At 42.1% G+C, this 23495-nt stretch overlaps 1 protein-coding gene across 3 annotated transcripts in view; it reads right to left on the bottom strand.

The window, feature by feature from the left end:
- Positions 1-2838: 2838 nt before the first annotated feature.
- Positions 2839-23495, bottom strand: part of TAMM41 (TAM41 mitochondrial translocator assembly and maintenance homolog) — a 59008-nt gene continuing 38351 nt past the window's right edge. For 2 of the 3 annotated variants that reach the window (XM_003264983.1, XM_030801776.1), the window contains 2 exons: positions 23142-23204; positions 2839-2978 (listed from right to left, as the gene is read on the bottom strand). In XM_003264983.1, the coding sequence (XP_003265031.1) occupies positions 2902-2978; positions 23142-23204 (140 nt within the window). In that variant the 3' untranslated portion in view covers positions 2839-2901. Of the gene's footprint in view, positions 2979-22286; positions 23205-23495 lie in introns of those variants that run through there. The other variant, XM_003264985.4, reaches the window with a different exon arrangement.

Genomic DNA, 23495 nt, shown 5'->3' with positions numbered 1-23495 from the left:
AGATACTATCATGATGTGCCAAGAACCACGTTAGGTAATTTACATGTTATGTCATTTAATTCTAACACCAAACCTGACAGATGGGTATAAGAATACCTACATCATGGATACAGAAACTGAGGTTCAGAAGGGTTTAGCAACTTGACCAAGGACGCAGCTGGAAAGAGTTGAGAACCAACTCTAGGTGTGACACCAAAATACATTTATTTCTTGAGCCTTCTGGAATGAGAAGAGCTACTTACTCCCGAAGAGTTCCACTTTCCTCAGAGAAAGTCTTACCTCTCCTCCTTATATGCCTTTTTGACGAATCACCTTAGATTGAGGAAAAGGAAGAATACATCTAGGGGCAGTGGAACACAAAGACACAAGTATTCATCATTTGTGAAAGCTGCAGGCTGTGTGAGAAAAGGCACTACACCAGAGTCTGGAGGCCAGGATTCAAGCCCCGGCAATGTTACTCACATATGTTATGACCCCAGGCAGTCACTTCCTCTCCAGAGGCCTCAGATGCCATAGCTGGAGAGTGACCCTGGTGTTCTGTGATCCAACGAGTATCTAGCTGGTAAAGTATCTACTTTGGGAATATAAAAAGCTCTATCAGATACAGAGGACAGAAGTTAAAATAAAGCCAGATTATAGTGAGTCTTGAATAGGATGAGGAAAAATTCGTATCGCATAAGCAGTAGAGAATCCATTTTGTCTCCCAGGCTGGAATACAGCGGCACAATCACAGATCACTGTAGCCTTGACCTCCTGGGCTCAAGTGGTCCTCCCTCCCAAGTGGCTGGGACCACAGGCATGTGCCACCACATCTAGCTAATTTAAAAAAAACTTTTTGTACTGATGTGCTCTCGCTATGTTGCCCAGGCTGCTCTTGAATTCCTGGGCTCAAGCAACTCTCCAGCCTCAGCCTTCCAAAGTGCTGGGATTCCAAGCATGAGCCACCACGCCCAGTCTATTTGGGGTTCTTAAGGAAAAAACTTACACAAATAAACAAAAAGGCTTATAGAAGAAAATAATAGGCCAAGCACAGTGGCTCACGCCTGTAATCCCAGCACTTTGGGAGGCCGAGGCAGGTGGATCACCTGAGGTCAGGAGTTCAAGACCAGCCTGGCCAATATGATGAAACCCTGTTTCTACTAAAAATAGAAAAAATTAGCTGGGCGTGGTGGCAGGCACCTGTAATCCCAGCTACTCAGGAGGCTGAAGCAGGAGAATTGCTTGAACCCAGGAGGCGGAGGTTACAGTGAGCCAAGATCATGCCACTGCACTCCAGCCTGGACAACAAGAGCGAAACTCCATCTCAAAAAAAAAAAAAAAAAAAGAAAAGAAAAAGAAAATAATAACAAAACCAATAATACAAAGGTACCACAGCAGCAACAACCATTTGCTCAATGCTAGGCACAAGGCACTACCCTAGGTGTTCTACAGGGGTGAGTGCACAGACCAGCACGACTCAAGAGGTCTGTAATGTTATTTCCATCTCACAGATGGTGAAACTATTCAGAGGCTTGATAACTTGCCGAAAATCACATAGCTGGTTAGTAGTGGGGATGAGATGTAACTCAGTTTGGCTGAATCTGAAGTCTGCACTCTTCACTATGCTATGGGTTAGAATGAGCTAAACCCAATAGTAAACAAAAAAAAGTAGACAAGGGATTGTTCAAATGTACAAGAGAGCCTACGGGTCTGCATTACAATACTTGGCAATGGAAATACAGAGTGTGAGGTGGGACAAAGACGATTTGCAGGAAAAAAAGACAAGTTGAGGTTCAATCAAATAGATTCGTATGGCTTGTGAGGTGGATGAGGTGGGAGGAGGTGGTTGCTTCCCAACAGCCCTTCCTCCTCAACTCCCATTTAAGTGTCTACTCCTTCTCTGAAGCCTGTGAGCTTCAGAGGGGAGGGAGGGCTGTGAGCTTCACAGCCTGTGAGCTTCAGAGCCGAGGGGAGGGAAGTTACCTCTTGGGCTGGGGCTGGTGGCTCAGGCCTGAGCCTATCAGCTTAGTTCCATCCTTTGTCCATTTACTGGCTCTGGGATGGGCATGTAACCCAATCAGCATCCGTGAAACCAAACAGAGGCTTGCTAGGGGCTGTTGGGAAGGTTTCTTGCTTTTCTAAGAGGCCATCTGAAAGGAGTCTTCTCTGTGGCTCCCAGTTGTGATTTGGAAGCACACAGCCCTTGAAGCTGCTGCCAGCAGTCTCACGACAGAGCAAAGCCAGCCTCAGCATGATGCTAAAACGGCAGAGGGCAGAGAGATGGAGAGAAACTGGGGTGCATGATTCTGTCCTCTGCTGTTCAAGGCACTCTGCAGCGGGTTTCCTGTTGCCCAAACACATCCTAACTGTTACAATAAGGCAGGTTCTGCAAGGTGTCTGTTCCAGGCTCCTAACCCAAAAGTCACTGCCATACACTTTAGTGGAGAACAAAGAAAAACACAAAAAGCCTAGATCCAGGGAAATGTTGATGTGACACTTGCGAGCTCCTGTCGGAAAAAAAACAAGTGAACAGGATGGAGACTAGAGACATTACAAGCCAGGCAGAGAAAGCCAAGCTTCCCCACCCTGTAAGTTTCCTGGGCTGCGTGTTCACAGCATACATGCAATTTGTCATGTCTGACTCTCACGTACCTACAGAATGCAGGCCACAGGCAAAGCTATTCTGCAGGACCCACATGGCTTTGTACATGGAGAGGGTTCTTTTCTTCTGATGCTAAGCCCTCTAATATATTTGGGTCCCAACTGGGTAAATGGCTGATGCATACATTTAAAAAACCAAGTATTATATAAACCAGAGTATCTTCGAATTGAAGCAATGGGTCAAAGTAACAAACACTGTTCTGTCAAAAAGGATCAAACACTTTATTCATCTATACATAACATATATAAAAGCAAGCAAAATCAAGATGTTTTCCTCAGCCACCCTTTCCACATTTTGTGCAGTTTTAGTGAACTATAAATCACTGACTTCTTCAGGCCTAAAAGAGAAAAGATGAGAAAGTAAGAAAATGGAGGCTTGTTGAGTGGATGCTCAGAGTTTCAGGGACAGTCTGAGCAGAGACTTGTCCTTGGAGGAGGGCAGCGAGGGGCTGACCAGTGGCTCTAGGAGACCAGGGAGCTGAAGATGATTACAGGTCACTGTGATCAATGTAGGGGGAAATGATTCTGATTTTGGCATTTTCCGATTTAGGGATATGGATGCCAACGGTTCCTAAGTTATTGGGATAACTGATCCTTTTGAGTTATGAACATACTGGCAGCCTCTGAATTTAGCTCTTTCAAAAAGGTAGGACAAGGATAAGACTCTGTATGCCACTGGGTCCCTGTTCTCTCTCTCAGGCCTAAATTCCAACCCCACCTCACTGTCTCTATGTCACTGTGAAAAGCCACCTGTCTGCCTATGACAAATGCTGTTCCCATCACTTTCTGCCTCGTTGACTTGGAATCTCTGTTTAGATTTCTTCTCTAGGAAGCGCTTCCCTGGACCCACAGGGTGGCCCCACAGCATCTGTGCTCACTCAACACACTGCGCAGTACGTGTGGGCTGATTCACCCATGCCTCTGCCTGGACTGGGAGCTTCCTGAGGATAGGGACCTTGTCCTATTCACCTAGGTGGCCCCGTCACCTAGTACAGGACCCAGAACACAGCAGGTGCTCTGTAAAAGCTTTTGAAATGACAGGACAAATGTGCCTCATTCGGACAGCTGGCCCCCTAACACCCCCATCTACTTAGTCACGAGTGTGTGATGAAACTGGAAAAAGGCTCTCCAGGGGCATAGGGGAAAGAAGAAAAATGGAATAAAATAAACAGGTGTTATTTGTCAGATCTAAGAGTATCCTATTTGTGGATGCTATTATGGACTCAACTTCCTTTGTGTTGAGGGTGAGATCATTCAGTTTGTGTTTGAGGGTGTGGCCCAAAGATATGAACAGTCTTTTTCACTGTGAGACACAAACTGTGGTCTGTGCTATGAGTGTGAAGTGCACACCCCGGCAGTGCACTTTAGTGAGCATGCTGACAAGGTAACAGGTTTCTCTCTGGACATGCCTAGCACTGGGGTTTGAGTGATGGCTTGAAAATATCTGGCCCTGTTACCTGTAAACTGCTTAGTCCACTTACAGCCTTGGAAAAGACCACTGCAGACAGTGGCAGGGGAGCAGTAAAATCATTAATGAATACTTCTAGACACTCTGGCTTCGTTTGTCTACCAGCTGACTACTGGCAAACCCACATAACCTAGTCAACTGTGAAACTCAGAGTTCCTTTCCGTGCCTCCACCCCTTTTAATTTTCTCCCTGGAGCAACCACTCTGGTAAACCCCACCCACTTCAGCATTGAGACTAGAAGCTTATTATATAAGGTGCTTTTTAAAATTCCAGCCAGAACCAACCAAAAGACCAAGCTGAATACAGGTAGTTGTACATGGAAAGGTTCATATAGCAACCCCAGGGCACTGAGTCACAGCTAGAGGAGGATGCATGGGCCATGATAATTCCCAGCTCAACTTCAAAAAGCAGTTCCTTGGAGCTTAAACATTTAAGGTAAACACATAAAGTAGAAGAGTGTCACCATGTAGCCATTTTTTTTTGCTGCTAGTGGACAGAAATCTCCCTTGACTAAAACATTCTCCCTTTGCCAGTGAGACATTTTCAGAAAGACTGCAGCAGGGAAATCTGTTAGAAAGAGCACTAGGATCGGAGTCAAGAGACCTGGATTCCAGTCTCAGGTGGGCCACAAACTAACAGTGGCCTTTCCCTGGGCCTCAATTTCCTTATCTGTAAAATGACTAGGTTGGAATAGATGAGGGGTTCTCTAACAAGGGGTCCACAGATAAGTCTAAGTGTCTTGTGAACTCCCTAACAGTGCAGGAAAATCTACTGTGTGTGTGTGTATGTGCACTTCTGTGCAGGGCATCCAGAGTTCTAGCCAGATTTTCACAGGAATCCTGGACTTGCAAAAGGCTAAGAACCAACAGGTCAGAATGAAGAGTCTTTTCTGCCTTAATATTATAATTTCAACAGAGGTGGAGAATTTAAATTTCACGATTTTGGAATAGGCAAAAATTTTCTAAACAGGACACAAAAAACTGCTAAACATATAGAAGACAAAATGGATAAATCGGACTACATGAAATTATGAACTTCTTTTCACCAAAAGACACCATTAAGAGAGTGAAATGACATGGCTTACGGCTATAATCCCAATACTTAGGGAGGCCGAGGCAGGCGGACCACGAGGTCAGGAGATCAAGACCAACCTGGCCAACATGGTGAAACCCCGTCTCTACTAAAATACAAAAAATTAGCCGGGCGCGGTGGCATGTGCCTGTAGTCCCAGCTACTTGGGAGGCTGGGACAGGGGAATCGCTTGAGCCCAGGAAGTGGAGGTTACAGTGAGCTGAGATCACGCCACTCCACTCCAGCCTGGCGACAGAGCAAGGCTCCATCTCAAAAAAAAAAAAAAGAGTGAAATGACAAGCCACAGAGTGGGGGATTTTGGCATCACATGTATCCAACAATGGAGGTGTGCCCCGACTGCAGAGAGAATTCAGTAAGCAAAACAGACAACTCAGTAGGAAAATGAGCAAAAGACTAGAATAGATGCTTCACAAAAGAGGATATCCAAATAAACAAATGAAAAATGCTCGACTTCCTCAGTCATGAGGAAAATGTAAATTAAAAGCCCAATATGGTACCACTAGTCACCCACTAAAGTGCCTAAAATGAAAAAGACCTATACAAGTATTCAGGGAGGTGCTGCAGCAGAAGCTCTGCTAGTGCAAGTATAAATGTGGACAACTGTTTAGCAGTTTCTACTAAAGCTGAACAGTCACATGCTTTATCATCCAGGAATTCTACCCCTCAGTACATACCTGACAGGAATGCATACACCCACCCACCAAAAGACAGGTACAAAAATATTCACAGCAGCACAACTTGTAATAGTCCCAAGCAGGAACAACCCACGTATCCATCAATAGTAGAATGGATAAATTGCGGTATATTCACACAGCAGAATACTGCACTGGGCAGAAATGAACCACTGCTACTCCCAACACGATGAATCTCTCTATGTTATAAATGAACAGGGAAAGACACAAAAGAGGACATGCTTATACATGGTTAAAAAATGGGTAAAACAGAACCGTGGCACTGGGAGTCAGGCTGGTGCTTACTCTCGGAGAAGCAATGCCTGTGACGGGCATGAGGGGTACTGGGAACTGGCATGACTGTATTTCTTCACCTGGGCACTAGGTCTATAAGGTGTTCCCTTTGTGAAAATTCATCAGATTTATGATTTTTGCATTTTTCTATCTATATGGAGATATTTCCTACTACTAGGAAATTTAGAATCTTTCATTTATTTGGTCACACATAGAACAAATATTTATTGACTGTATAAGCAAGACACTGAACTAGTTGCTAGGGATACTGGTATAGACAACAGCTATGGTCTCTGCCCTCACAGAGTCCACAATCCATAGACTTCTACTTGGTCTACATTAAGCTCACTTTTTTTTTTTTTTTTTTACTCTGTCGCCCAGGTTGGAGTGCAGTGGCATCATCAAAGCTCCCTGGAGCCTCCATCTTCTGGGCTCAAGAGATCCTCTCTCCTCATCTTCCTGAGTAGCTGGGGCTACAGGTACGTGCCACCACGCCTGGCTAATTTTATTTTATTTTTGTAGAGATGGGGTCTTGCTTTGTTGCCCAGGCTGGTCTTGAACCCTTGGCCTCAAGCCATCCTCCCACCTTAGCCTCCCAAAGCGCTAAGATTACAGGTGTGAGCTACTGTGCCCAGATTACATTAAGCTTACTCTTTCTACAGGAAAGGATGATGATTTAGGAATTCTGCTCACTCCTTCCCCGATGGATAAAAATGCAACATCTCTTTAGATGCATCCCCTGTAGAGAGATCCTTATTTACCTAAAGCTAGTCATTATGAATTCTGGTTAGAATCTAAAGTCAGGATTTTGTTTTAGAAGCATGCAGAAAGCTATGTCACTATATGGCTCCTAAGGTTTCTCTTCTGATTTCCAGCTTGTTTCACATGACCTACAGCAAAGTTAATAAACACGTAAGACTATGAACTCCCCGTGTGATCTTAAAACAGATGGGTCTACTGACAGAGAAACTCTCCAGGAAACAATGTGAGGTAGAAATATGGCTAGGCTGTGAAAGATCTCTACCTTTCCATAATCTTACATTTCAGACCTTTGATAAAATTAGTATCCCCCAAATATCCTTCCAGTTCATTTCCAACCATAAGCAGATATACCTACAAAGAAAATCTCTTCTGAGGCAAAAGTACAACTTATTTTAAGAACTCACAGGCTTAAGTGATAAGCAAATCAGCATCAGAGCACCAGTGTTCTTCTAATTTAAATATATAGGTACCAACAAATGGAAGAAATGCTTCAGTTTTAAGAAATCAGAAGCAGAGGATAATGACTAATCCGTTCTACTGTGTTCCCGGAAAAGGCTGGTAAGGATCAACTGAGGCATGCCTTTTAGGAGCAAGACTGAACCTGTCTTGTTAATTTAGTTCAGTTGAATCTTTTGAAGCTAGAGAGGTAAACAGGTATTTGTCCCCAGAGTTAATTCTGATTGACCACAAAGTCAGGTGGGAAAAAAATAAGATTTAAAAATTAAACTCATCATCCTCGCCCAACCTCCCCCTCTGCTCAGGGAATGAATGGCTCTACTGCTTCCCAGGCCAAAAACCTGGGAGTTAGTTCTGACTCCTCCTTCATGTCCCATATCCCTTTAGTCACCAAGACCCAGTCGTTCCCTTCTAAACACGGTGAATCTTTCCTGTCTGAACTGCAATGACCTGAGTTCAGGCTGCTGTAACTCCTCAACTGACTGGCTGTAGCCATATCTATTCGGTCTCCTTCGCAATGGTTTTACTGTCCTTCCATTTGATCTCTATACTCTAACTAAAGTAGTCTTTCTGCAGTCCTATGGTGACTTCCCTCTGCCCTCAAAAGAAAACTTGAACTCCTTAACATGGCTTTTAAAGTCTTTGTTTGGCCCCTGCTTACCTCTCCATCTGATCACTAAACTCCCCCATTTCTCAACTACCTGTTCCCACATCAGAGTACTCAGACAGTTCCCATTCTCTCCACTCGCGTTAGAAACTTTATAAAAGGCTGCTGCTCGAATATGCAGTTTGCTTAGCTGGTCTTTTGTTGCCAGTCTGAGATGTGAGGTCATCTGCTGCTACCATGAAAGGAGGAGCAGGCAAGTTTTAGGAGGCTAAATAGTCTTTTAGTACTCCTAAGCCAGCTGGCTTCAGTTACTGATCTGATGAGAATGATGTTATTCTACTAGCAGCACAGTCTAAGGGAAATTAAAATGATTTGCTAAATAATCAACTCCCAGGCTAAAGGAAAAGGAAAACAGTGTTTGGTTTTGGAAGCAATTCTCTAGTCACATTTGAACATGAGTGTATGTGATGGTCAGGGAATTTCAAGGGAACTAATAAAGACAAAGCGTCAGTGAGACTGCATTGAGGACATACTGCCATGTTATCCAACAGTGTTTACTAGGAAGGGCAGTCCTCCGAGCTGGTTATAGATGCCTGGCTTCCATCTTTTGTAGGATTAGAGTGAAATTTAGATCTACATTCATCTAAATTTATAAAGCACCTCTGGATAACACCCTGGACGCTCTCATGTAAGCCTTGGAACACCTCGTGAGTTGGGTATTAGTATTCCCACCACCTCACAGAAGAGACAATAACATACTATAGTCATAGAGTGAAGAAATGAATAATTCAGAACCCCAAAACCCTATCCTCTGACCCCAAGCTTAGCTCCTTCACTAAGCGGGTTCCCGGAATTTAACTGAATTTGACCTTTGTATTGGCTGGCTAAGGGGAAGACCAAATCTTCCTTTTTATCCCATTTATGAGTAGGAGGTTGCACAGGGGAGGAGAGGTAATGGCTACAAAAGAATAAAAAGTAAACCAAATATGCTAGGGTTTTCTCATCCTACAGATGACATACGAGCTGGCTGAAAAACTGAACAGAGGCAGAACTTGAGAAATTTTGGGAAGAAGGACCTAGAAAAAGTAAGGCAGAACAACAACAGCTATGATGACAACAAAAGGACTCATAAAGAGCAAGGTGGATCTCAGCCCAAAAGCTCCTTCGGCTGATAAACAACTTCAGTAAAGTCTCAGGATACAAAAATCAATGTGCAAAAATCACCAGCATTCCAATACACCAACAACAGTCAAGCCAAGAGCCAAATTAAGAACGCAACCCCACTCACAACTGCCACAAAAAGGAATACACCTAATCAGGGAGGTGAAAGATCTCTACAAGGAGAACTACAAAACACTGCTCAAAGAAATCAGAGATGACACAAACAAATGGAAAACTATTCCATGTTCATAGATAGAAAGAATCAATACTGTTAAAATGGTCATACTGCCTAAAGCAATTTATATATTCAATGCTATTCCTATTAAACTACCAACGACATTCTTCACAGAACTAGAAAATAACTATTTTAAAATTCATATGGAACCAAAAGAGCCCGAATAGCCAAGGCAACACTGAGCAAAAAGAACAAAGCTGGAGGCCTCATGCTACCCGACTTCAAACTATAACTACAGGGCTACAGTAACCAAAACAGCACGGTACTGGTACAAAAACAGACAGACCAATGGAACAGAACAGAGAACCCGGAAATAAGGCTGCACACCTACAACCATCTGATCTTTGACAAAGCAGGTAAAAACAAGCAATGGGGAAAGAACTCCCTATTCAATAAATGGTGCTGGGATAACTGGTTAGCCATATGCCGAAGATTGAAACTGGACCCTTCCTCATACCATATACAAAAATTACGTCAAGATGGATTATAAAGACTTAAATGCAAAGCTATAAAAACCCTGGAAGACAACTTAGACAATACCATTCTGGACATAAGAATGGGCAAAGATTTCATGACAAAGATGCCAAAAGCAATTACAACAAAAGCAAAAATTTTTAATGGGATCTAATTAAACTAAAGAGCTTCTGCACAGCGAAAGAACAAGACAGTGAAGAACAGAGTGAACAGACAACCTACGAAATGGGAGAAAATTTTGCAAACTATGCATCTGACAAAGGCCTTATGTCCAGCATCTATAAGGAACCTAAACAAATTTACAAGAAAAAAACAAACAGCCCCATTAAAAAGTGGGCAAAGGACATGAACAGACACTTTTCAAAGGAAGACATACATGCAGCCAACAATCATGGAAAAAAAGCTCAACATGACTGACTGATAATTAGAGGAATGCAAATCAAAATCACAATGAGATTCCATCTCACAGCAGTCAGAATGGTTGTTATTAAGTCAAGAAACAACAGAAGCTGGTGAGGTTGTGGAGAAAAAGGAACATTTATACACTGCTGGCAGGGGTGTAAATTAGTTCAATCATTGTGGAAGACAATGTGCCGATTCCTCAAAAACCTAAAAAGAGAACTGCCATTTGACCCAGCAAGTCCATTACTGGAGTACATACCCAAAGGAATATAAATCATTATATCACAAAGACACATGCATGTGTATACTCATTGCAGCATTATTCACAATAGCGAAGACATGGAATCAACCTGAATGCCCATCAATCGTAGACTGCATAAAGAAAACGTGGTACATATACACCACGGAATACTATGCAGCCATAATTAAAAAAGAGATCATGTCCTTTGCAGGGATATAGATGGAGCTGGAGGCCATTATCCTCAGCAAACTAACACAGGAACAGAAAACTAAATGCTGCATATTCTCAGTTACAAGTGGGACTTAAATGATGAGAACACATAGACACATAGAAGGGAACAACAGACACTGGGGCCTACTGATGTGTGGAGGATGGGAGGGGTGAGAGGATCAGGAAAAATAACTAATGGGTTCTAACTAGGCTTAATAAATAGGTGACAAAATAATCTGTATAACAAACCTCTATGGCACAAGTTTACCTACATAACAAACTTGCACATGTACCCCAAACTTAAAATAAAAGTTAAAAAAAAAGAACAAGGTGGAGAAGGATAGAGGTTCTGAAACTTACTGTGAGGATGAGGAAAGAGAAACAGGCAAACCAGCCAATCGGTGCCTGTCACTGTTAGTTTACCCCAGCTGGAGACCTGGGCCAGGGGCTAACACTATTTGAATATGACATTGTAAAGAGGCTTGTTTTAAAGAGAGGTCAGGAAACTTTTAGGTAATGATACCAAAAGAAGAAAAACCAGACACAATGCTAGATGCCTTAATATATCTTAAAATATAATCTCCCGGCCAGGTGCAGTGGCTCAACCCTATAATTCCAGCACTTTGGGAGGCTGAGGTGGGAGGATCACTTGAGCCCAGGAGTTTGAGACAAGCCTGGGCAACATAGTGGGACTCCATCTCTACAAAAAACAAAAGCAAAACAAAAAAACAGCCAGGTGTGGTACTGCATCCTTTACACCCAGCTACTCGGGAGGCTAAAGTGGGAGGATCACACCATTGTACTCTAGCCTGGGCTAGAACCTGTCTCCAAAAAAACAAAACAAAAACAAAAACAAAAAACCATAAAATACACCACTGCACTCTGGCCTGAGCTAGAACCTGTCTCCAAAAAAACAAAACCCAAAACAAACAAAAAAAACAAACATAATCTTCACAACCTGGTGAGGCAGGCATAATTATTCCTATGAAGTTAAAACTCAGAAAAATTAGGTAACTTGCCCAAGTCACACTGGTTAGGTTGTAATTTGAGGTCTAGTCTCTGCGGCTCACAAACCTCTGCCCTCAGCACTATGCTAGGAAACCTTTGTCACAGCCCTTGGCCATAATAAACAGAGAAGCCAGAGCATAAGGCCATTTAACCCACAGAATCTGAAGGGGTTCTCATAACTTTCCATGCTTTATGTCACCTCAGTGTGAGGTAACATACATTCTGTCATTCTGGACTTCCACAATGCAATGTGGCATCATTTGATCATCATTTTTCATCAAGTGAAGAAAAAGCTGAGCAGGAAGAGAGGTTAAAATGTTTAGAAAAATTTATTTAAGGAAATAATCAATGAAAGCTTCCCAAGTCTAGCAAGTGTGTCAGATATCCAGATACAAGAGACCCAATGACCCCCAGGTGAATACACTGCAAAAAGGACTTCAACATAGCATATTATAATCAGAAGGTCTAAAGTGAAAGTAAAAGAAACAATTTTAAAATAAGCAAGAGAAAAGCATCTAGTCACCCATAAAGGAAACCTCATCAGACTAACAGTGGGCTTTTCAGCAGAAACCTTAAAGGCCAGAAGAGAATGGGACAGCATTTTCAAAGTGCTGAAGGAAAAAAACCCTGTCAGCCAAGAATTTTACATCCTAGCTAGAATAAGCTTCATAAATGAAAGAGACTAGTCTTTCCTAGACAAATACTAGGGAATCTGTCACCACTAGACCAGCCCTATAGGAAATGCTCAAAGGAGTCTTAAACCTGGAAATAAAACGTTGATATTCACCATCACAAAAATGCACAGAAATATAAAACTCACAGTTCTTATAAAACAATCTCACAAAAAAGGAAAAGAAAGAAATCAAATGACAGAATTTCATCAAAACACAAGGACAAAAAGAGAAAAAGAAAACAAAGAATTTATAAAATAACTTGAAAATAACCATATGACAGAAACAATACCTCACATATCAATATTAACTTTAAATGTAAATGGATTAAATGCTTCATTTAAAAGATACAGACTGGCAGAACGGATTAAAAAAACATAATCCACCTATATGCTACCTGCAAGAAACTCACCTTACCTGTGAAGACACAAATAGACTGAAAGTAAAGGGGTGGAAAAAGATATTCCATCCAAAAGGAAATCAAAAGGAGAACTATATATATGTCAAATAAAACAGACTCTAAATCAAAAACAGTTAAAAAAAAAAAAAAGACTAAGAAGGTCATCATATAATGATAAAGGGATCAGTTCACCAAGAGGGTATAGCAAATCCTAAATATATATGCACCCAACATAGGACCACCCAAATTCACAAAACAAATATTACTAGCTCTAAAGAAAGAGATAGATAGCAATACAATAACAGTGGGGGACTTCAACATTCCACTCACAGCACTATACAGACCATCGAGGCAAAAAATTAACAAAGAAACACTGGACTTTAGACCAAATAGACTTAACAGACATTTACAGAACATTCTTCCCAACATCTACAGAATATATCTTCTCTTCATCAGCACATAAAACATTCTTCAAGCATGGGCTACATAGGGAGACTTTGTCTCTACAAAAAAGAAGATTAAAAATAAATGTAGCCAGGCATGGTGGTATGTGCCTGTGGTCCCAGCTACTCAGGAGGCTGAGGTGGGAGGACTGCTTAACCCTAGGAGGTCAAGGCTACAGTAAGCCATGATCACACCACTGCACTCCACCCTGGGCAACAGAGCAAGACCCTGTCTCAACAAAGAAAAAAAAAGGGAGAAGAAACATTCTTAAAGATAGATCACACATCACACATTAGGCTACAAAACAAGTCTTAACAAATTTTTAAAAACCAAGTATCTTCTCAGACAATAGTAGAATAAAGCTAGAAATCAACCTAAGAGGAACTTCAGAAATGATACAAATACATGGAAATTAAACAGCATGCCCCTAAATAATCACTTAATCACTGGGTCAATGAAGATTTTCTTCCCCTGAGACCGGGTCTTACTGTGTCACTCAGGCTGTGGTACAAACATGGCTCACTGTAGCCTCAAACTCCTTTGGCTCGAGTGATCCTCCTGCCTCAGCCTCCTGAGTAGCTGGGACTACAGGCACATACCACCATGCACAGCTGCACAACTAACTTTTTGTAGAAATGGGGTTTTTCCATGTTGCCCAGGCTGGTTTCAAACTCCTAGGCTCAAGCAATCCACCCACCTTAGACTCCCAAAGTGCTGGGATTACAGGCATGAGCCACCATGCCTGACCTTAAAAATTTTTGGAAACAAATAAAAATGAAAACACAACATACCAAAGCCTGTGGGATGCAGCAAAAGCAGTGCTAAGAGGGCACTACTAATGTTTACAGCATTACATGTCTACATAAAAAAGTAGGAAGATCACAAATTAACAACCTAATGCCATACCTCAAGGAACAAGAAAAAAAAGAACTAAACTCAAAAACTTAGCAGAAGAAAAGAAATAACAAAGATCAGAGCAGAACTAAATAAAATAGAGACCAAAAAACCATACAAAGTATCAACAAAATGAAAAGTTGGGACCAGGTGCAGTGGCTCATGCCTGTAATCCCTGCACTTTGGGAGGCCGAGGCTGGCGGATCGAGATTCCAGGAGTTCAAGACCAGCCAGGGCAATGTGGCAAAATCTCATCTTGACAAAAAATACAAAAGTTAGCCAGGCATGGTAGTATGCACTGTAGTCCCACCTACTCGAGAGACTGAGGTTGGAGGATTGCTTAAGCCTGGGAGGCAAATATTTTAGTAAGCCATGATTGTGCCACTGCACTGTAGCCTGAGCGATAGAGCCAGACCCTGACTCAAAAAAAAAAGAAAAGAAAAGTTGGTTCTTTGAAAGAGACACAAAATTGATAAACCACTAGCTAAGAGTAAGAAGACAGGAGAGATACAAATAAACAAGATACAAGACAAGAAGAGATACAAATAAACACAATCAGAAATGAAAAAGGAGACATTACAACTGATACCACAGACATACAGAAGATCATCAGAGACTATTATAAACAACTAGATGCCCACAAACTAGAAAACCCAGAGGAAATTGATACATTCATGGAAACATAATCTTCAAGATTGAACCAGGAAGAAACAGAGTATCTGAAAAGATCAGTAATGTAGTAGCAAGATTGAATCACTAATAAAAATCTCCCAACAACAAAAAGAAGCCCAGGACCTGATGGATTCACAGCTGAACTCTACTAAACACAGAAAGAATGAATACCAATCCTTCTGAAACTATTCTAAAAAGATAAAGGAGGGAATTCTCCCTAACTCATTCTATGAGGCTGCTATCACCTTGGTACCAAACAGACAAGGACACAACACCACCAAAAAAGAAAATTATAGACCAATATCCCTGATGAACACAGGCATAAAAATCCTCAACAAAATACTAGCAAATTAAATCCAACAGCACATCAAAAAGAGAATACATTATGATCAGGTGGGATTTATCCCAGGAATGCAAGGATGGTTCAATATACACAAATCAATAAATGTGATACATCACATTAACAGAACTAAGGACAAAAACCACATGATCGTCTAAATAGATGCAGAAAAAGCATTCAATAGGCTGGGCACAGTGACTCATACCTGTAATCCCAGCACTTTGAGAGGCCAAGGCAGGCAGATCACTTGAGATCAGGAGTTCAAGGCCAGCCTGGCCAACATGGTGAAACTCCGATTTTACTAAAAATACAAAAATTAGCCAGGCGTGGTGATGCGTGCCTGTAGTCCCAGCTACTTGGGAGGCTGAGGCAGTAGAATTGCTTGAACCAGGAGGCAGAGGTTGCTGTGAGCTGAGATTGCACCACTGCACTCTAGCCTGGGTGACAGAGCAAGACTCTGTCTCAAAAAAAAAAAAAAAAAAAAGCAGTCAATAAAGTTCAGCATCCTTTCCTGATAAAAATCCTCAACAAATTGGGCACAGAAGGAACATACCTCAACATAATAAAGGTCATATATGACAAATCCACACCTAACATCATACTTGATAGGGAAAAGTTGAAAGCACGCCCTCTAAGAACTGGAACAAGACAAACGTGCCCCCTTTTACCACTGTTATACAATGTAATACTGGAAGTTCTCACAAGAACAATTGGGCAAGAGAAAAAGTAAAAAGGATCCATATGGAAGTCAAATGTGGTGGCTCACGCTTGTAATCCCAGCACTTTGGGAGGCAGAGGTGGGTGGATCACGAGGTCAGGAGTTCGAGACCAGCCTGGCCAACACAGTGAAACTCCATCTCTACTAAAAATACAAAAATTAGCCAGGCATGGTGGCATGCACCTGTAGTCCCAGCTAGTCGAGAGGCTGAGGGAGGAGAATCGCTTAAACCCTGGAGATGGAGGTTATGGTGAGTTAAGATCACGCCACTGCACCTGCACTCCAGCCTGGGCAACAGAGCGAGACTCCGTCTCCAAAAACAAAAAAGAGTATCCATATGGAAAAAGAGGAAGTCAAATTATTCCTATCACTGATGATATTATCTTATATCTAGAAAACCCTAAAGACTCCACCAGAAAACTCTTAGATTTGATAAATGAATTCAGTAGAGTTTCAGAATATAAAATTAATGTACAGAAATCTATACATCAATAACAATCTAGCTGAAGACCAAATCTAGAAGGCAATCCCATTTATAGTAGCCACAAATAAAGAAGAAAGACAACCCAGGAATATAGTTAACCAAGGAGGTGAAAGATCTCTATAAGGAGAACTGCAAAATGCTGATGAAAGAAATTGTAGCCGGGCGCGGTGGCTCACGCTTGTAATCCCAGCACTTTGGGAGGCCGAGGCAGGCGGATCATGAGGTCAGGAGATCGAGACCACGGTGAAACCCTGTCTCTACTAAAAATACAAAAAAAATTAGCCGGGCGTGGTGGCGGGCACCTGTAGTCCCAGCTACTCGGAGAGGCTGAGGCAGGAGAATGGCGTGAACCCGGGAGGCGGAGCTTGCAGTGAGCCGAGATTGCGCCACTGCACTCCAGCCTGGGCGACAGAGCGAGACTCTGTCTCAAAAAAAAAAAAAAAAAAAAAAAAAAAAAAAAAAAAAAAAGAAAAGAAATTGTAGGTGATACACAAAAAAGGAAAAATATCCCATACTCATGGATTGGAAGAATATTGTTAAAATGACCATACTGTACAAAGCAATCTACAGATTCAACACAATCCCTATCAAATTACCAATATCATTATGCATAGCATCAGAAAGAAATAATCCTACAATTCATAGGGAACCAAAAAAAAAGTCCAAATAGCCAAAGCAATCCTAAGCAAAAAGAACAAGGGCATCACATTATCTGACTTAAAATTATACTACAAGGCTGTAGTAACCAAAATAGCACAGTACTGATATAAAAACAAACACATGGCTGGGCACCCAGTGGCTCACATCTGTAATCCCAGCACTTTGGGAGGCCGAGGCAGGCAGATCACCTGGGGTCAGGAGTTCTGAGACCAGCCTGGCCAACATGGTGAAACTCCGTCTCTACTAAAAATACAAAAATTAGCCGGGCTTGGTGGTGGGTGCCTGTAATCCCAGCTACTCGGGAGGCTGAGGCTGGAGAATCACTTGAACCCGGGAGGTGGGGGTTGCAGAGAGCTAAGATCGTGCCACTACACTCCAGCCTGGGCAATAAGAGTGGAACTCCATCTCAAAAAACTAAACATAAATAAATAAAAACAGACACACAGATTAGAACAGGCAACCCAAAAATAAAGCCACATACCTACAACTAACTGATCGTTGACAAAGTCAACAAAAATATACATGGGGAAAAGATACTCTATTCAATAAATGGTGCTGGGGAAACTGCATAGCCATATGCAGAAGAATGAAACTGGACACAAACTTCTCACCATATAAAAAAATTAACTTAAAATGGATTAAAGACCCAAATGTATGACCTGAAACTATAAAAACCCTAGAAGAAAACCTATGTCTTCTGGACACTGGCCGAGACACAGAATTTATGATCAAGTCCTCAAAAGCGAACACAACAAAATAGATAAATGGGACTTAAACTAAAAAGCTTTTGCATAGCAAAAGAAACAATCAACAGAGCACCAAAAGACAACCTACAAAACGAGGAAAAAAATATTTGCAGAAGAAGGCATCCAACAAAGGCTAATATCCAGAATCTATAAGGAACTCAAACAACTCAACAAGGAAAAAAAATAACTTCATTAAAAAGTGGGGAAAGGACATGAACAGACATTTTTTCAAAAGAAGACATGCAAACTACCAACAAACATGAAAAAAATGCTCAACATCACTTATCACGAGAGAAATGCAAATTAAAACCACAATGAAATACCATCTTATACCAGTCAGAATGGCTATTACTAAAAAATCAAAAAAACAACAGATGTTGAGGCTGGGCATTGTGGCTCATGTCTATAATCCCAGTACTTTGGAGGCTGAGCTGGGTGGATCACTTGAGGCCAGGAGTTTGAGTCTAGCCTGGCCAATATGGTGAAACCCCATCTCTACTAAAAATACAAAAATTAGCCAAGTGTGGTGACACACACCTGTAATCGCAGCTACTCAGGAGGCTGAGGGCGGAGAATCAGTTGAACCCAGGAGGTGGAGGTTGCAGTGAGGTGAGATCGCGCCACTGTACTCCAGCCTGAGCAACAGAGCGAGGCTGTTGCTGTCTCGCAAAAAAACAAAAAACAAAAAACAGATGTTGGTGCAGATGTGGAGAAAAGGGAATGCTTATACACTGTTGAAGGGAATCTAAATTAGTACAGCCTTTATGGGAAACAGTATGGAGATTTCTTAAAAGAACTAAAAATAGAATTAACCTTTGATCTAGCAATCCCATTACTGTGTATACATCCAAAGGGAAAGAAATCATTATATCAAAAACAAAAACAAAAAAAACCACTTGTATGTTTACGGCAGCACTAGTCACAATAGCAATGATATGGAATTAAGCAAAGTGTCCATCAATGGAGGACTGGATAACAAAAGTGTGTGTATATCTACATCTATATCTCACCTTGAATACTACTTAGCCATAACAAAGAATGAAATCATGTCTTTTGCAGCAAGATGGACAGAACCGGAGGCCACGTCTCTAAGTGAAATAACTCAGAAACAGAAATTCAAGTATCACACGTTCTCACTTTAAGTGGGTGCTAAACAATGTGTATGCATGAGCATACAGAATAGAATGACACTGGTGACTATAGAAAGTGTGAGGGTGGGAGGAGGTGAGGGTTGGAAAATTACCTACCGGGTACAATGTTCACTATTTGGGTGATGATGGGTACATTAAAAGCCCAGACTTCCCCATGTAAGAAAAACGCACTTGTATTCCTTAAACATTTTAAAAATTAAAAAGAAAAAAAAAGTGAAGGGGAAGCAAGCAGTAAGCACTCGGGAAGCAGCATCAGCACTCCAGGGCCACAAGGACAGCTGAGCTGTGGGTTCTGTGATCAACTGCCCTCTGCTGGTGAGTGGAAATAATGAGTGGGAAGAGGACCAAAGGCTCATTTCAGGTTGAAGGTGTCATCTTTTTCAGCCTTTTATTAGAGAAAAATTCAAACTTAAATAACAGACAGAATAGTATAAAACAGCCCCATGTATCTTTACCTAGCTTTGACAATATATCAGCTCATGGCCAATCCTGTGTCATCTACCCATTACCCACTGCCCTCTGCCATGTTTTATTTTGAAGCAAACCCCAGACAACGTATCATTGCATCTGGAATTATTTTAGTATGCATCTCTAAAAGAAAGGGAATTTTTTAAAAAGCTCCATTAACACCACCATTGTTACAACTGAAAAATAATTAACAATAATTCTAATAATTCCAATAATTCTTTATAGCATGGGACACCAACAACAAAACAAATCATTAAGCCTCACCCAAGGAGGATCATGGCAAGGGAAAGGCAATTACGCAAAATTCAGATTGACAGCATGAATCACCCAAACAAACACAAGTACCTCATCTTCAGTCTTGCCAGAGTAAACTAGCAGGAACATAGATTAAATGAATATCTTAACTGGAAATGCAAAGCCATGCACCCAAATGGTAGGAAAATCTTTTAGTTCAGCAGATGTGACACAAGCGCTACTAAGTCTGTTGAAATTTTAATTTATACAATATTTTTATTAATTTTTTTTTGAGACAGGGTCTCACTCTGTCACCCAGACTGAAGTGCAGCGGTGCATTCTCAGCTCAATGCCGCCTCAACTTCCTGGGCTCAGGACTATGGGCGCGCACCATCACGCCCAGCACTTTTTTTTTTTTTTTTCTTTTGAGACGAAGTCTCACTCTGTCGCCCGGGCCGGAGTGCAGTGGCACAATCTTGGCTCACTGCAACTTCCGCCTCCCAGGTTCAAGCAATTCTCCTGCCTCAGCCTCTCAAAGGTGGGACTATAGGCATGCGCCACCACGCCCAGCTAATTTCTTGTATTTTAGTAGAGACGGGGTTTCACCATGTTGCCCAGGCTGGTCTCAAACCCCTGAGCTCAGGCAATCCGCCTGTCTCGGCCTCCCAAAGTACTAGGATTACAGGCATGAGTCAGCATACCCAGCTTATTTTTTGTATTTTTTGTAGAGACAGGGTTCCACCATGTTGCCCAGGCTGATCTCGAACTCCAGGACTCAAGTGATCCTCCCGCCTTGGCCTCCCAAAGTGCTGGGATTATAGGTGTGAGCCACCGCATCTGGCCTATTTTTGTTATTTTTAAAGAGACAGGGTCTTGCTGTGTTGCCCAGGCTGGTCCTGAACTCTTGAGCCCAAGCAATTCTCCCGCCCTGGCCTCCCAAAGTGCTGGGATTATAAGTGTGAGCCACCACGCCTGGCCTTGTTGAATCTTTCCAGTGATTCAGGAGGGCAACACGGTCCTTGAGGGCCAAATGCTCAGAGGAGTATCCAAGCAGCTGGGCTATGAGACACTGAGAGGTGTGACCACACCAGCTCCCCAGCAATCTCAAACCCAGGGATTAGAATTAGGTTGAAAGATCACTCCCCTTTTTGGGCTACCTCTGTGCTATTTCTCCCTCTCTTGCAAATTTCTGTTAGCACATCTCTTTTCCCTTCTAAATTATAAGCTTCTGGAAGTCAGTATAGCATTTGATATGGTTTGGCTCTGTGTTTCCACCCAAATCTCACCCTGAATTGTAATAATCCCCACGTCATGGGAGGGACCCGGTGGGAGGTAATTGAATCACGGAGGCAGGTCTTTACTGTGCTGTTTTCATAACAGTGAATAAGTGTTGCGAGATCTGATGGTTCTATAAAAGGGAGCTCCCCTGCACATGCTCTCTTGCCTGCCGCCATGTAAGTCATGATTTTGCTCCTCATTCACCTTCTGCCATGATCCTGAGACCTCCCCAGCCATGTGGAACTGCTCATCAATTAACCCTGTTTCCTTTATAAATTACCCAGTCTGAGGTATGTCTTTATTAGCAGCGTGAGAACAGACTAATGCAGCGTTGTGTTCACTTTTGTATCCCGAGCAGCTGGCACATGAGAGATGCTCAATGGATGCTTGCATGAAGAAAGCCTGAACTAGAAAAGTCAATCATTTAATGATGCCAAATGTTGGAAAAAATGGGAAGAAAAGAGTATTCTCCTACTCTGCTTGTGGGACGATGAACTGATACAGCCACTTTGTCCTCCAAAGAGATTTCAAATATTTAGGCCATAAAACAAGAATAGGATGCAAAAAACAGGAGCATTCAGAGAACAGCAAGAAAAGAGAGAGTTCCTGGAAATTATTAACACTTAACAGAAGGGTTGGAAGCTAAAGTTGAGAAATTCGAGAAAATCTTCCAAAGCAGAGCAAAAGAACAAACAGACAAAAAATAGAAGACAAAAGAAAGAAAACCAAAGACTAATCTAGGAGGTGCAATATCTGAATAAAAGGAGTTCCAGAAAGAGAACAGAGAAAACAGAGGGACAAAATTAAAGAAAAAATTTAAAACATTTTTCTTATATGCTTATATTCTGAGTTTCCCAACAGAAAGGGCAATGAGTTCCCGGTAAAACAGATAAAACAGATAAAAACAGACTCACATCAAAGCACATCACTGAGAGAATTCAGAGCACTGGGAAAAAATAAAGACCTAACATGCTTCCAGAAATAACATACACAAAGGATGAAGAATCAGATTGGCTTCAGACATAGACAACAATCCTAGAAGTAAAAGACAAATGCAGCAATGATCTCAAAATCTTAAAGGAAAGTGATTTCTTTTTTTTTTTTTGAGACAGAGTCTCGCTCTGTCGCCCAGTCTGGAGTGCAGTGGTGCAATCTCGGCTCACTGCAAGCTCCGCCTCCCGGGTTCACGCTATTCTCCTGCCTCAGCCTCTCCGAGTAGCTGGGACTACAGGCGCCCGCCACCACGACTGGCTAATTTTTTTGTATTTTTAGTAGAGACGGGGTTTCACCGTGGTCTCGATCTCCTGACCTCGTGATCCGCCCGCCTCGGCCTCCCAAAGTGCTGGGATTACAAGCGTGAGCCACCGTGCCCGGCCAAGGAAAGTGATTTCTAATCTATATCCAGCCTAAGTATTAATTATTGGTGAAGGCAGACAAAAAAGACTTTCAGACATACGTGGTCTCCAAATGTGCCTTCCATGTTCCCTTTCTCAGGAAATTACTGGAAAATGTGCTTCACCAAAATGAGAGTGTGCACCAAGCAAGTGAAAGACATGAGATACAGGAAATGGGGGACCCCCTAGAGGGGACAGTGGAGACACTCTCCATGAGAGAAGAACATTGTGCAGGGAAGGAAAGGTGTACTCTGTGGCTCACCATACCATCAAACTGAAAACTAATTAGCCAAAACCACAAGACAACTATATTGGGAGGACAGAGGGATGGGAGCGTGTGTACATTTGATGAGAGTGGGTGCCAGAGTTGAATTCTAACCTCCCATAGAGAGAAGTCAATAGATGATACCTAAAGTTGAAACGCAGAGAAGGAGCAACGAAAACTTACCATTTAGAGAAATGGCAGTAAAAACAAAAATAACCCACTAAGACAGATGGAAGCAGTTGTCTCAGAGAAGGGGAAGAGGAGAGGGAGCACAGGTGCTGCTGTTTTTGCAATCCTATGCATCTGTAACTTCGATAAATAAAACAACATGAGGGGAAAACCCTGCACACAGGAAGTTTCTCAGAAAATTCAGAAGGGCAATAAAGCTTCCAACAGCACTGCCAATGGTCTGACATTGTTAGACCACCAGATTCTGCTGCTGTTATGCCTGTTTGTACCTTACTGCAATATCCCAGTTTATGGCCATCAAAGCTCAGCATTTCACAAGCACTTAAAAGATACAAAGCTTTACACTGTAACCAAGAGTGTGGAAGCCACTCAGTCAGCAGGTATGTTATACATGGATTTCCAAAGCTCTTACCAGCAGTAAAAATGCCTTTTGTGCTCTGTCTTATACTAGACGGTCTCACGATTGCTGAAAGCCCTGTGAGAAAAAACCAAAAAGGAGACCAAAAAAACCCAAAACAGTTGTTAGTCATCTTAACAGTTTTAAAACTTGAAACTAACTATTCTTTCTAGTTAGCCAATCAAACCACCAAATCTATCTCTGTCCTGCTGTCACAGTGACAATGAAAAGGGCATTGGGATTGAGGGCCAGGAGACCAGAGCAGCCAGCAGTGGCATCACCCGGCTGTGTGAATCCAAGCCGATGACCGAACAGCTCTGTGCCTCTTCCCCTTAAAACGAGGGGATGGGTTAGCTGACCCTCAAAGGG

This window comes from Nomascus leucogenys, chromosome 21, assembly GCF_006542625.1.
Source record: "Nomascus leucogenys isolate Asia chromosome 21, Asia_NLE_v1, whole genome shotgun sequence".
NCBI lineage: Eukaryota > Metazoa > Chordata > Mammalia > Primates > Hylobatidae > Nomascus > Nomascus leucogenys.
The sequence above is the reverse complement of the archived record's forward strand: the minus strand, read 5'-3'. Positions and strand labels throughout refer to the sequence as shown.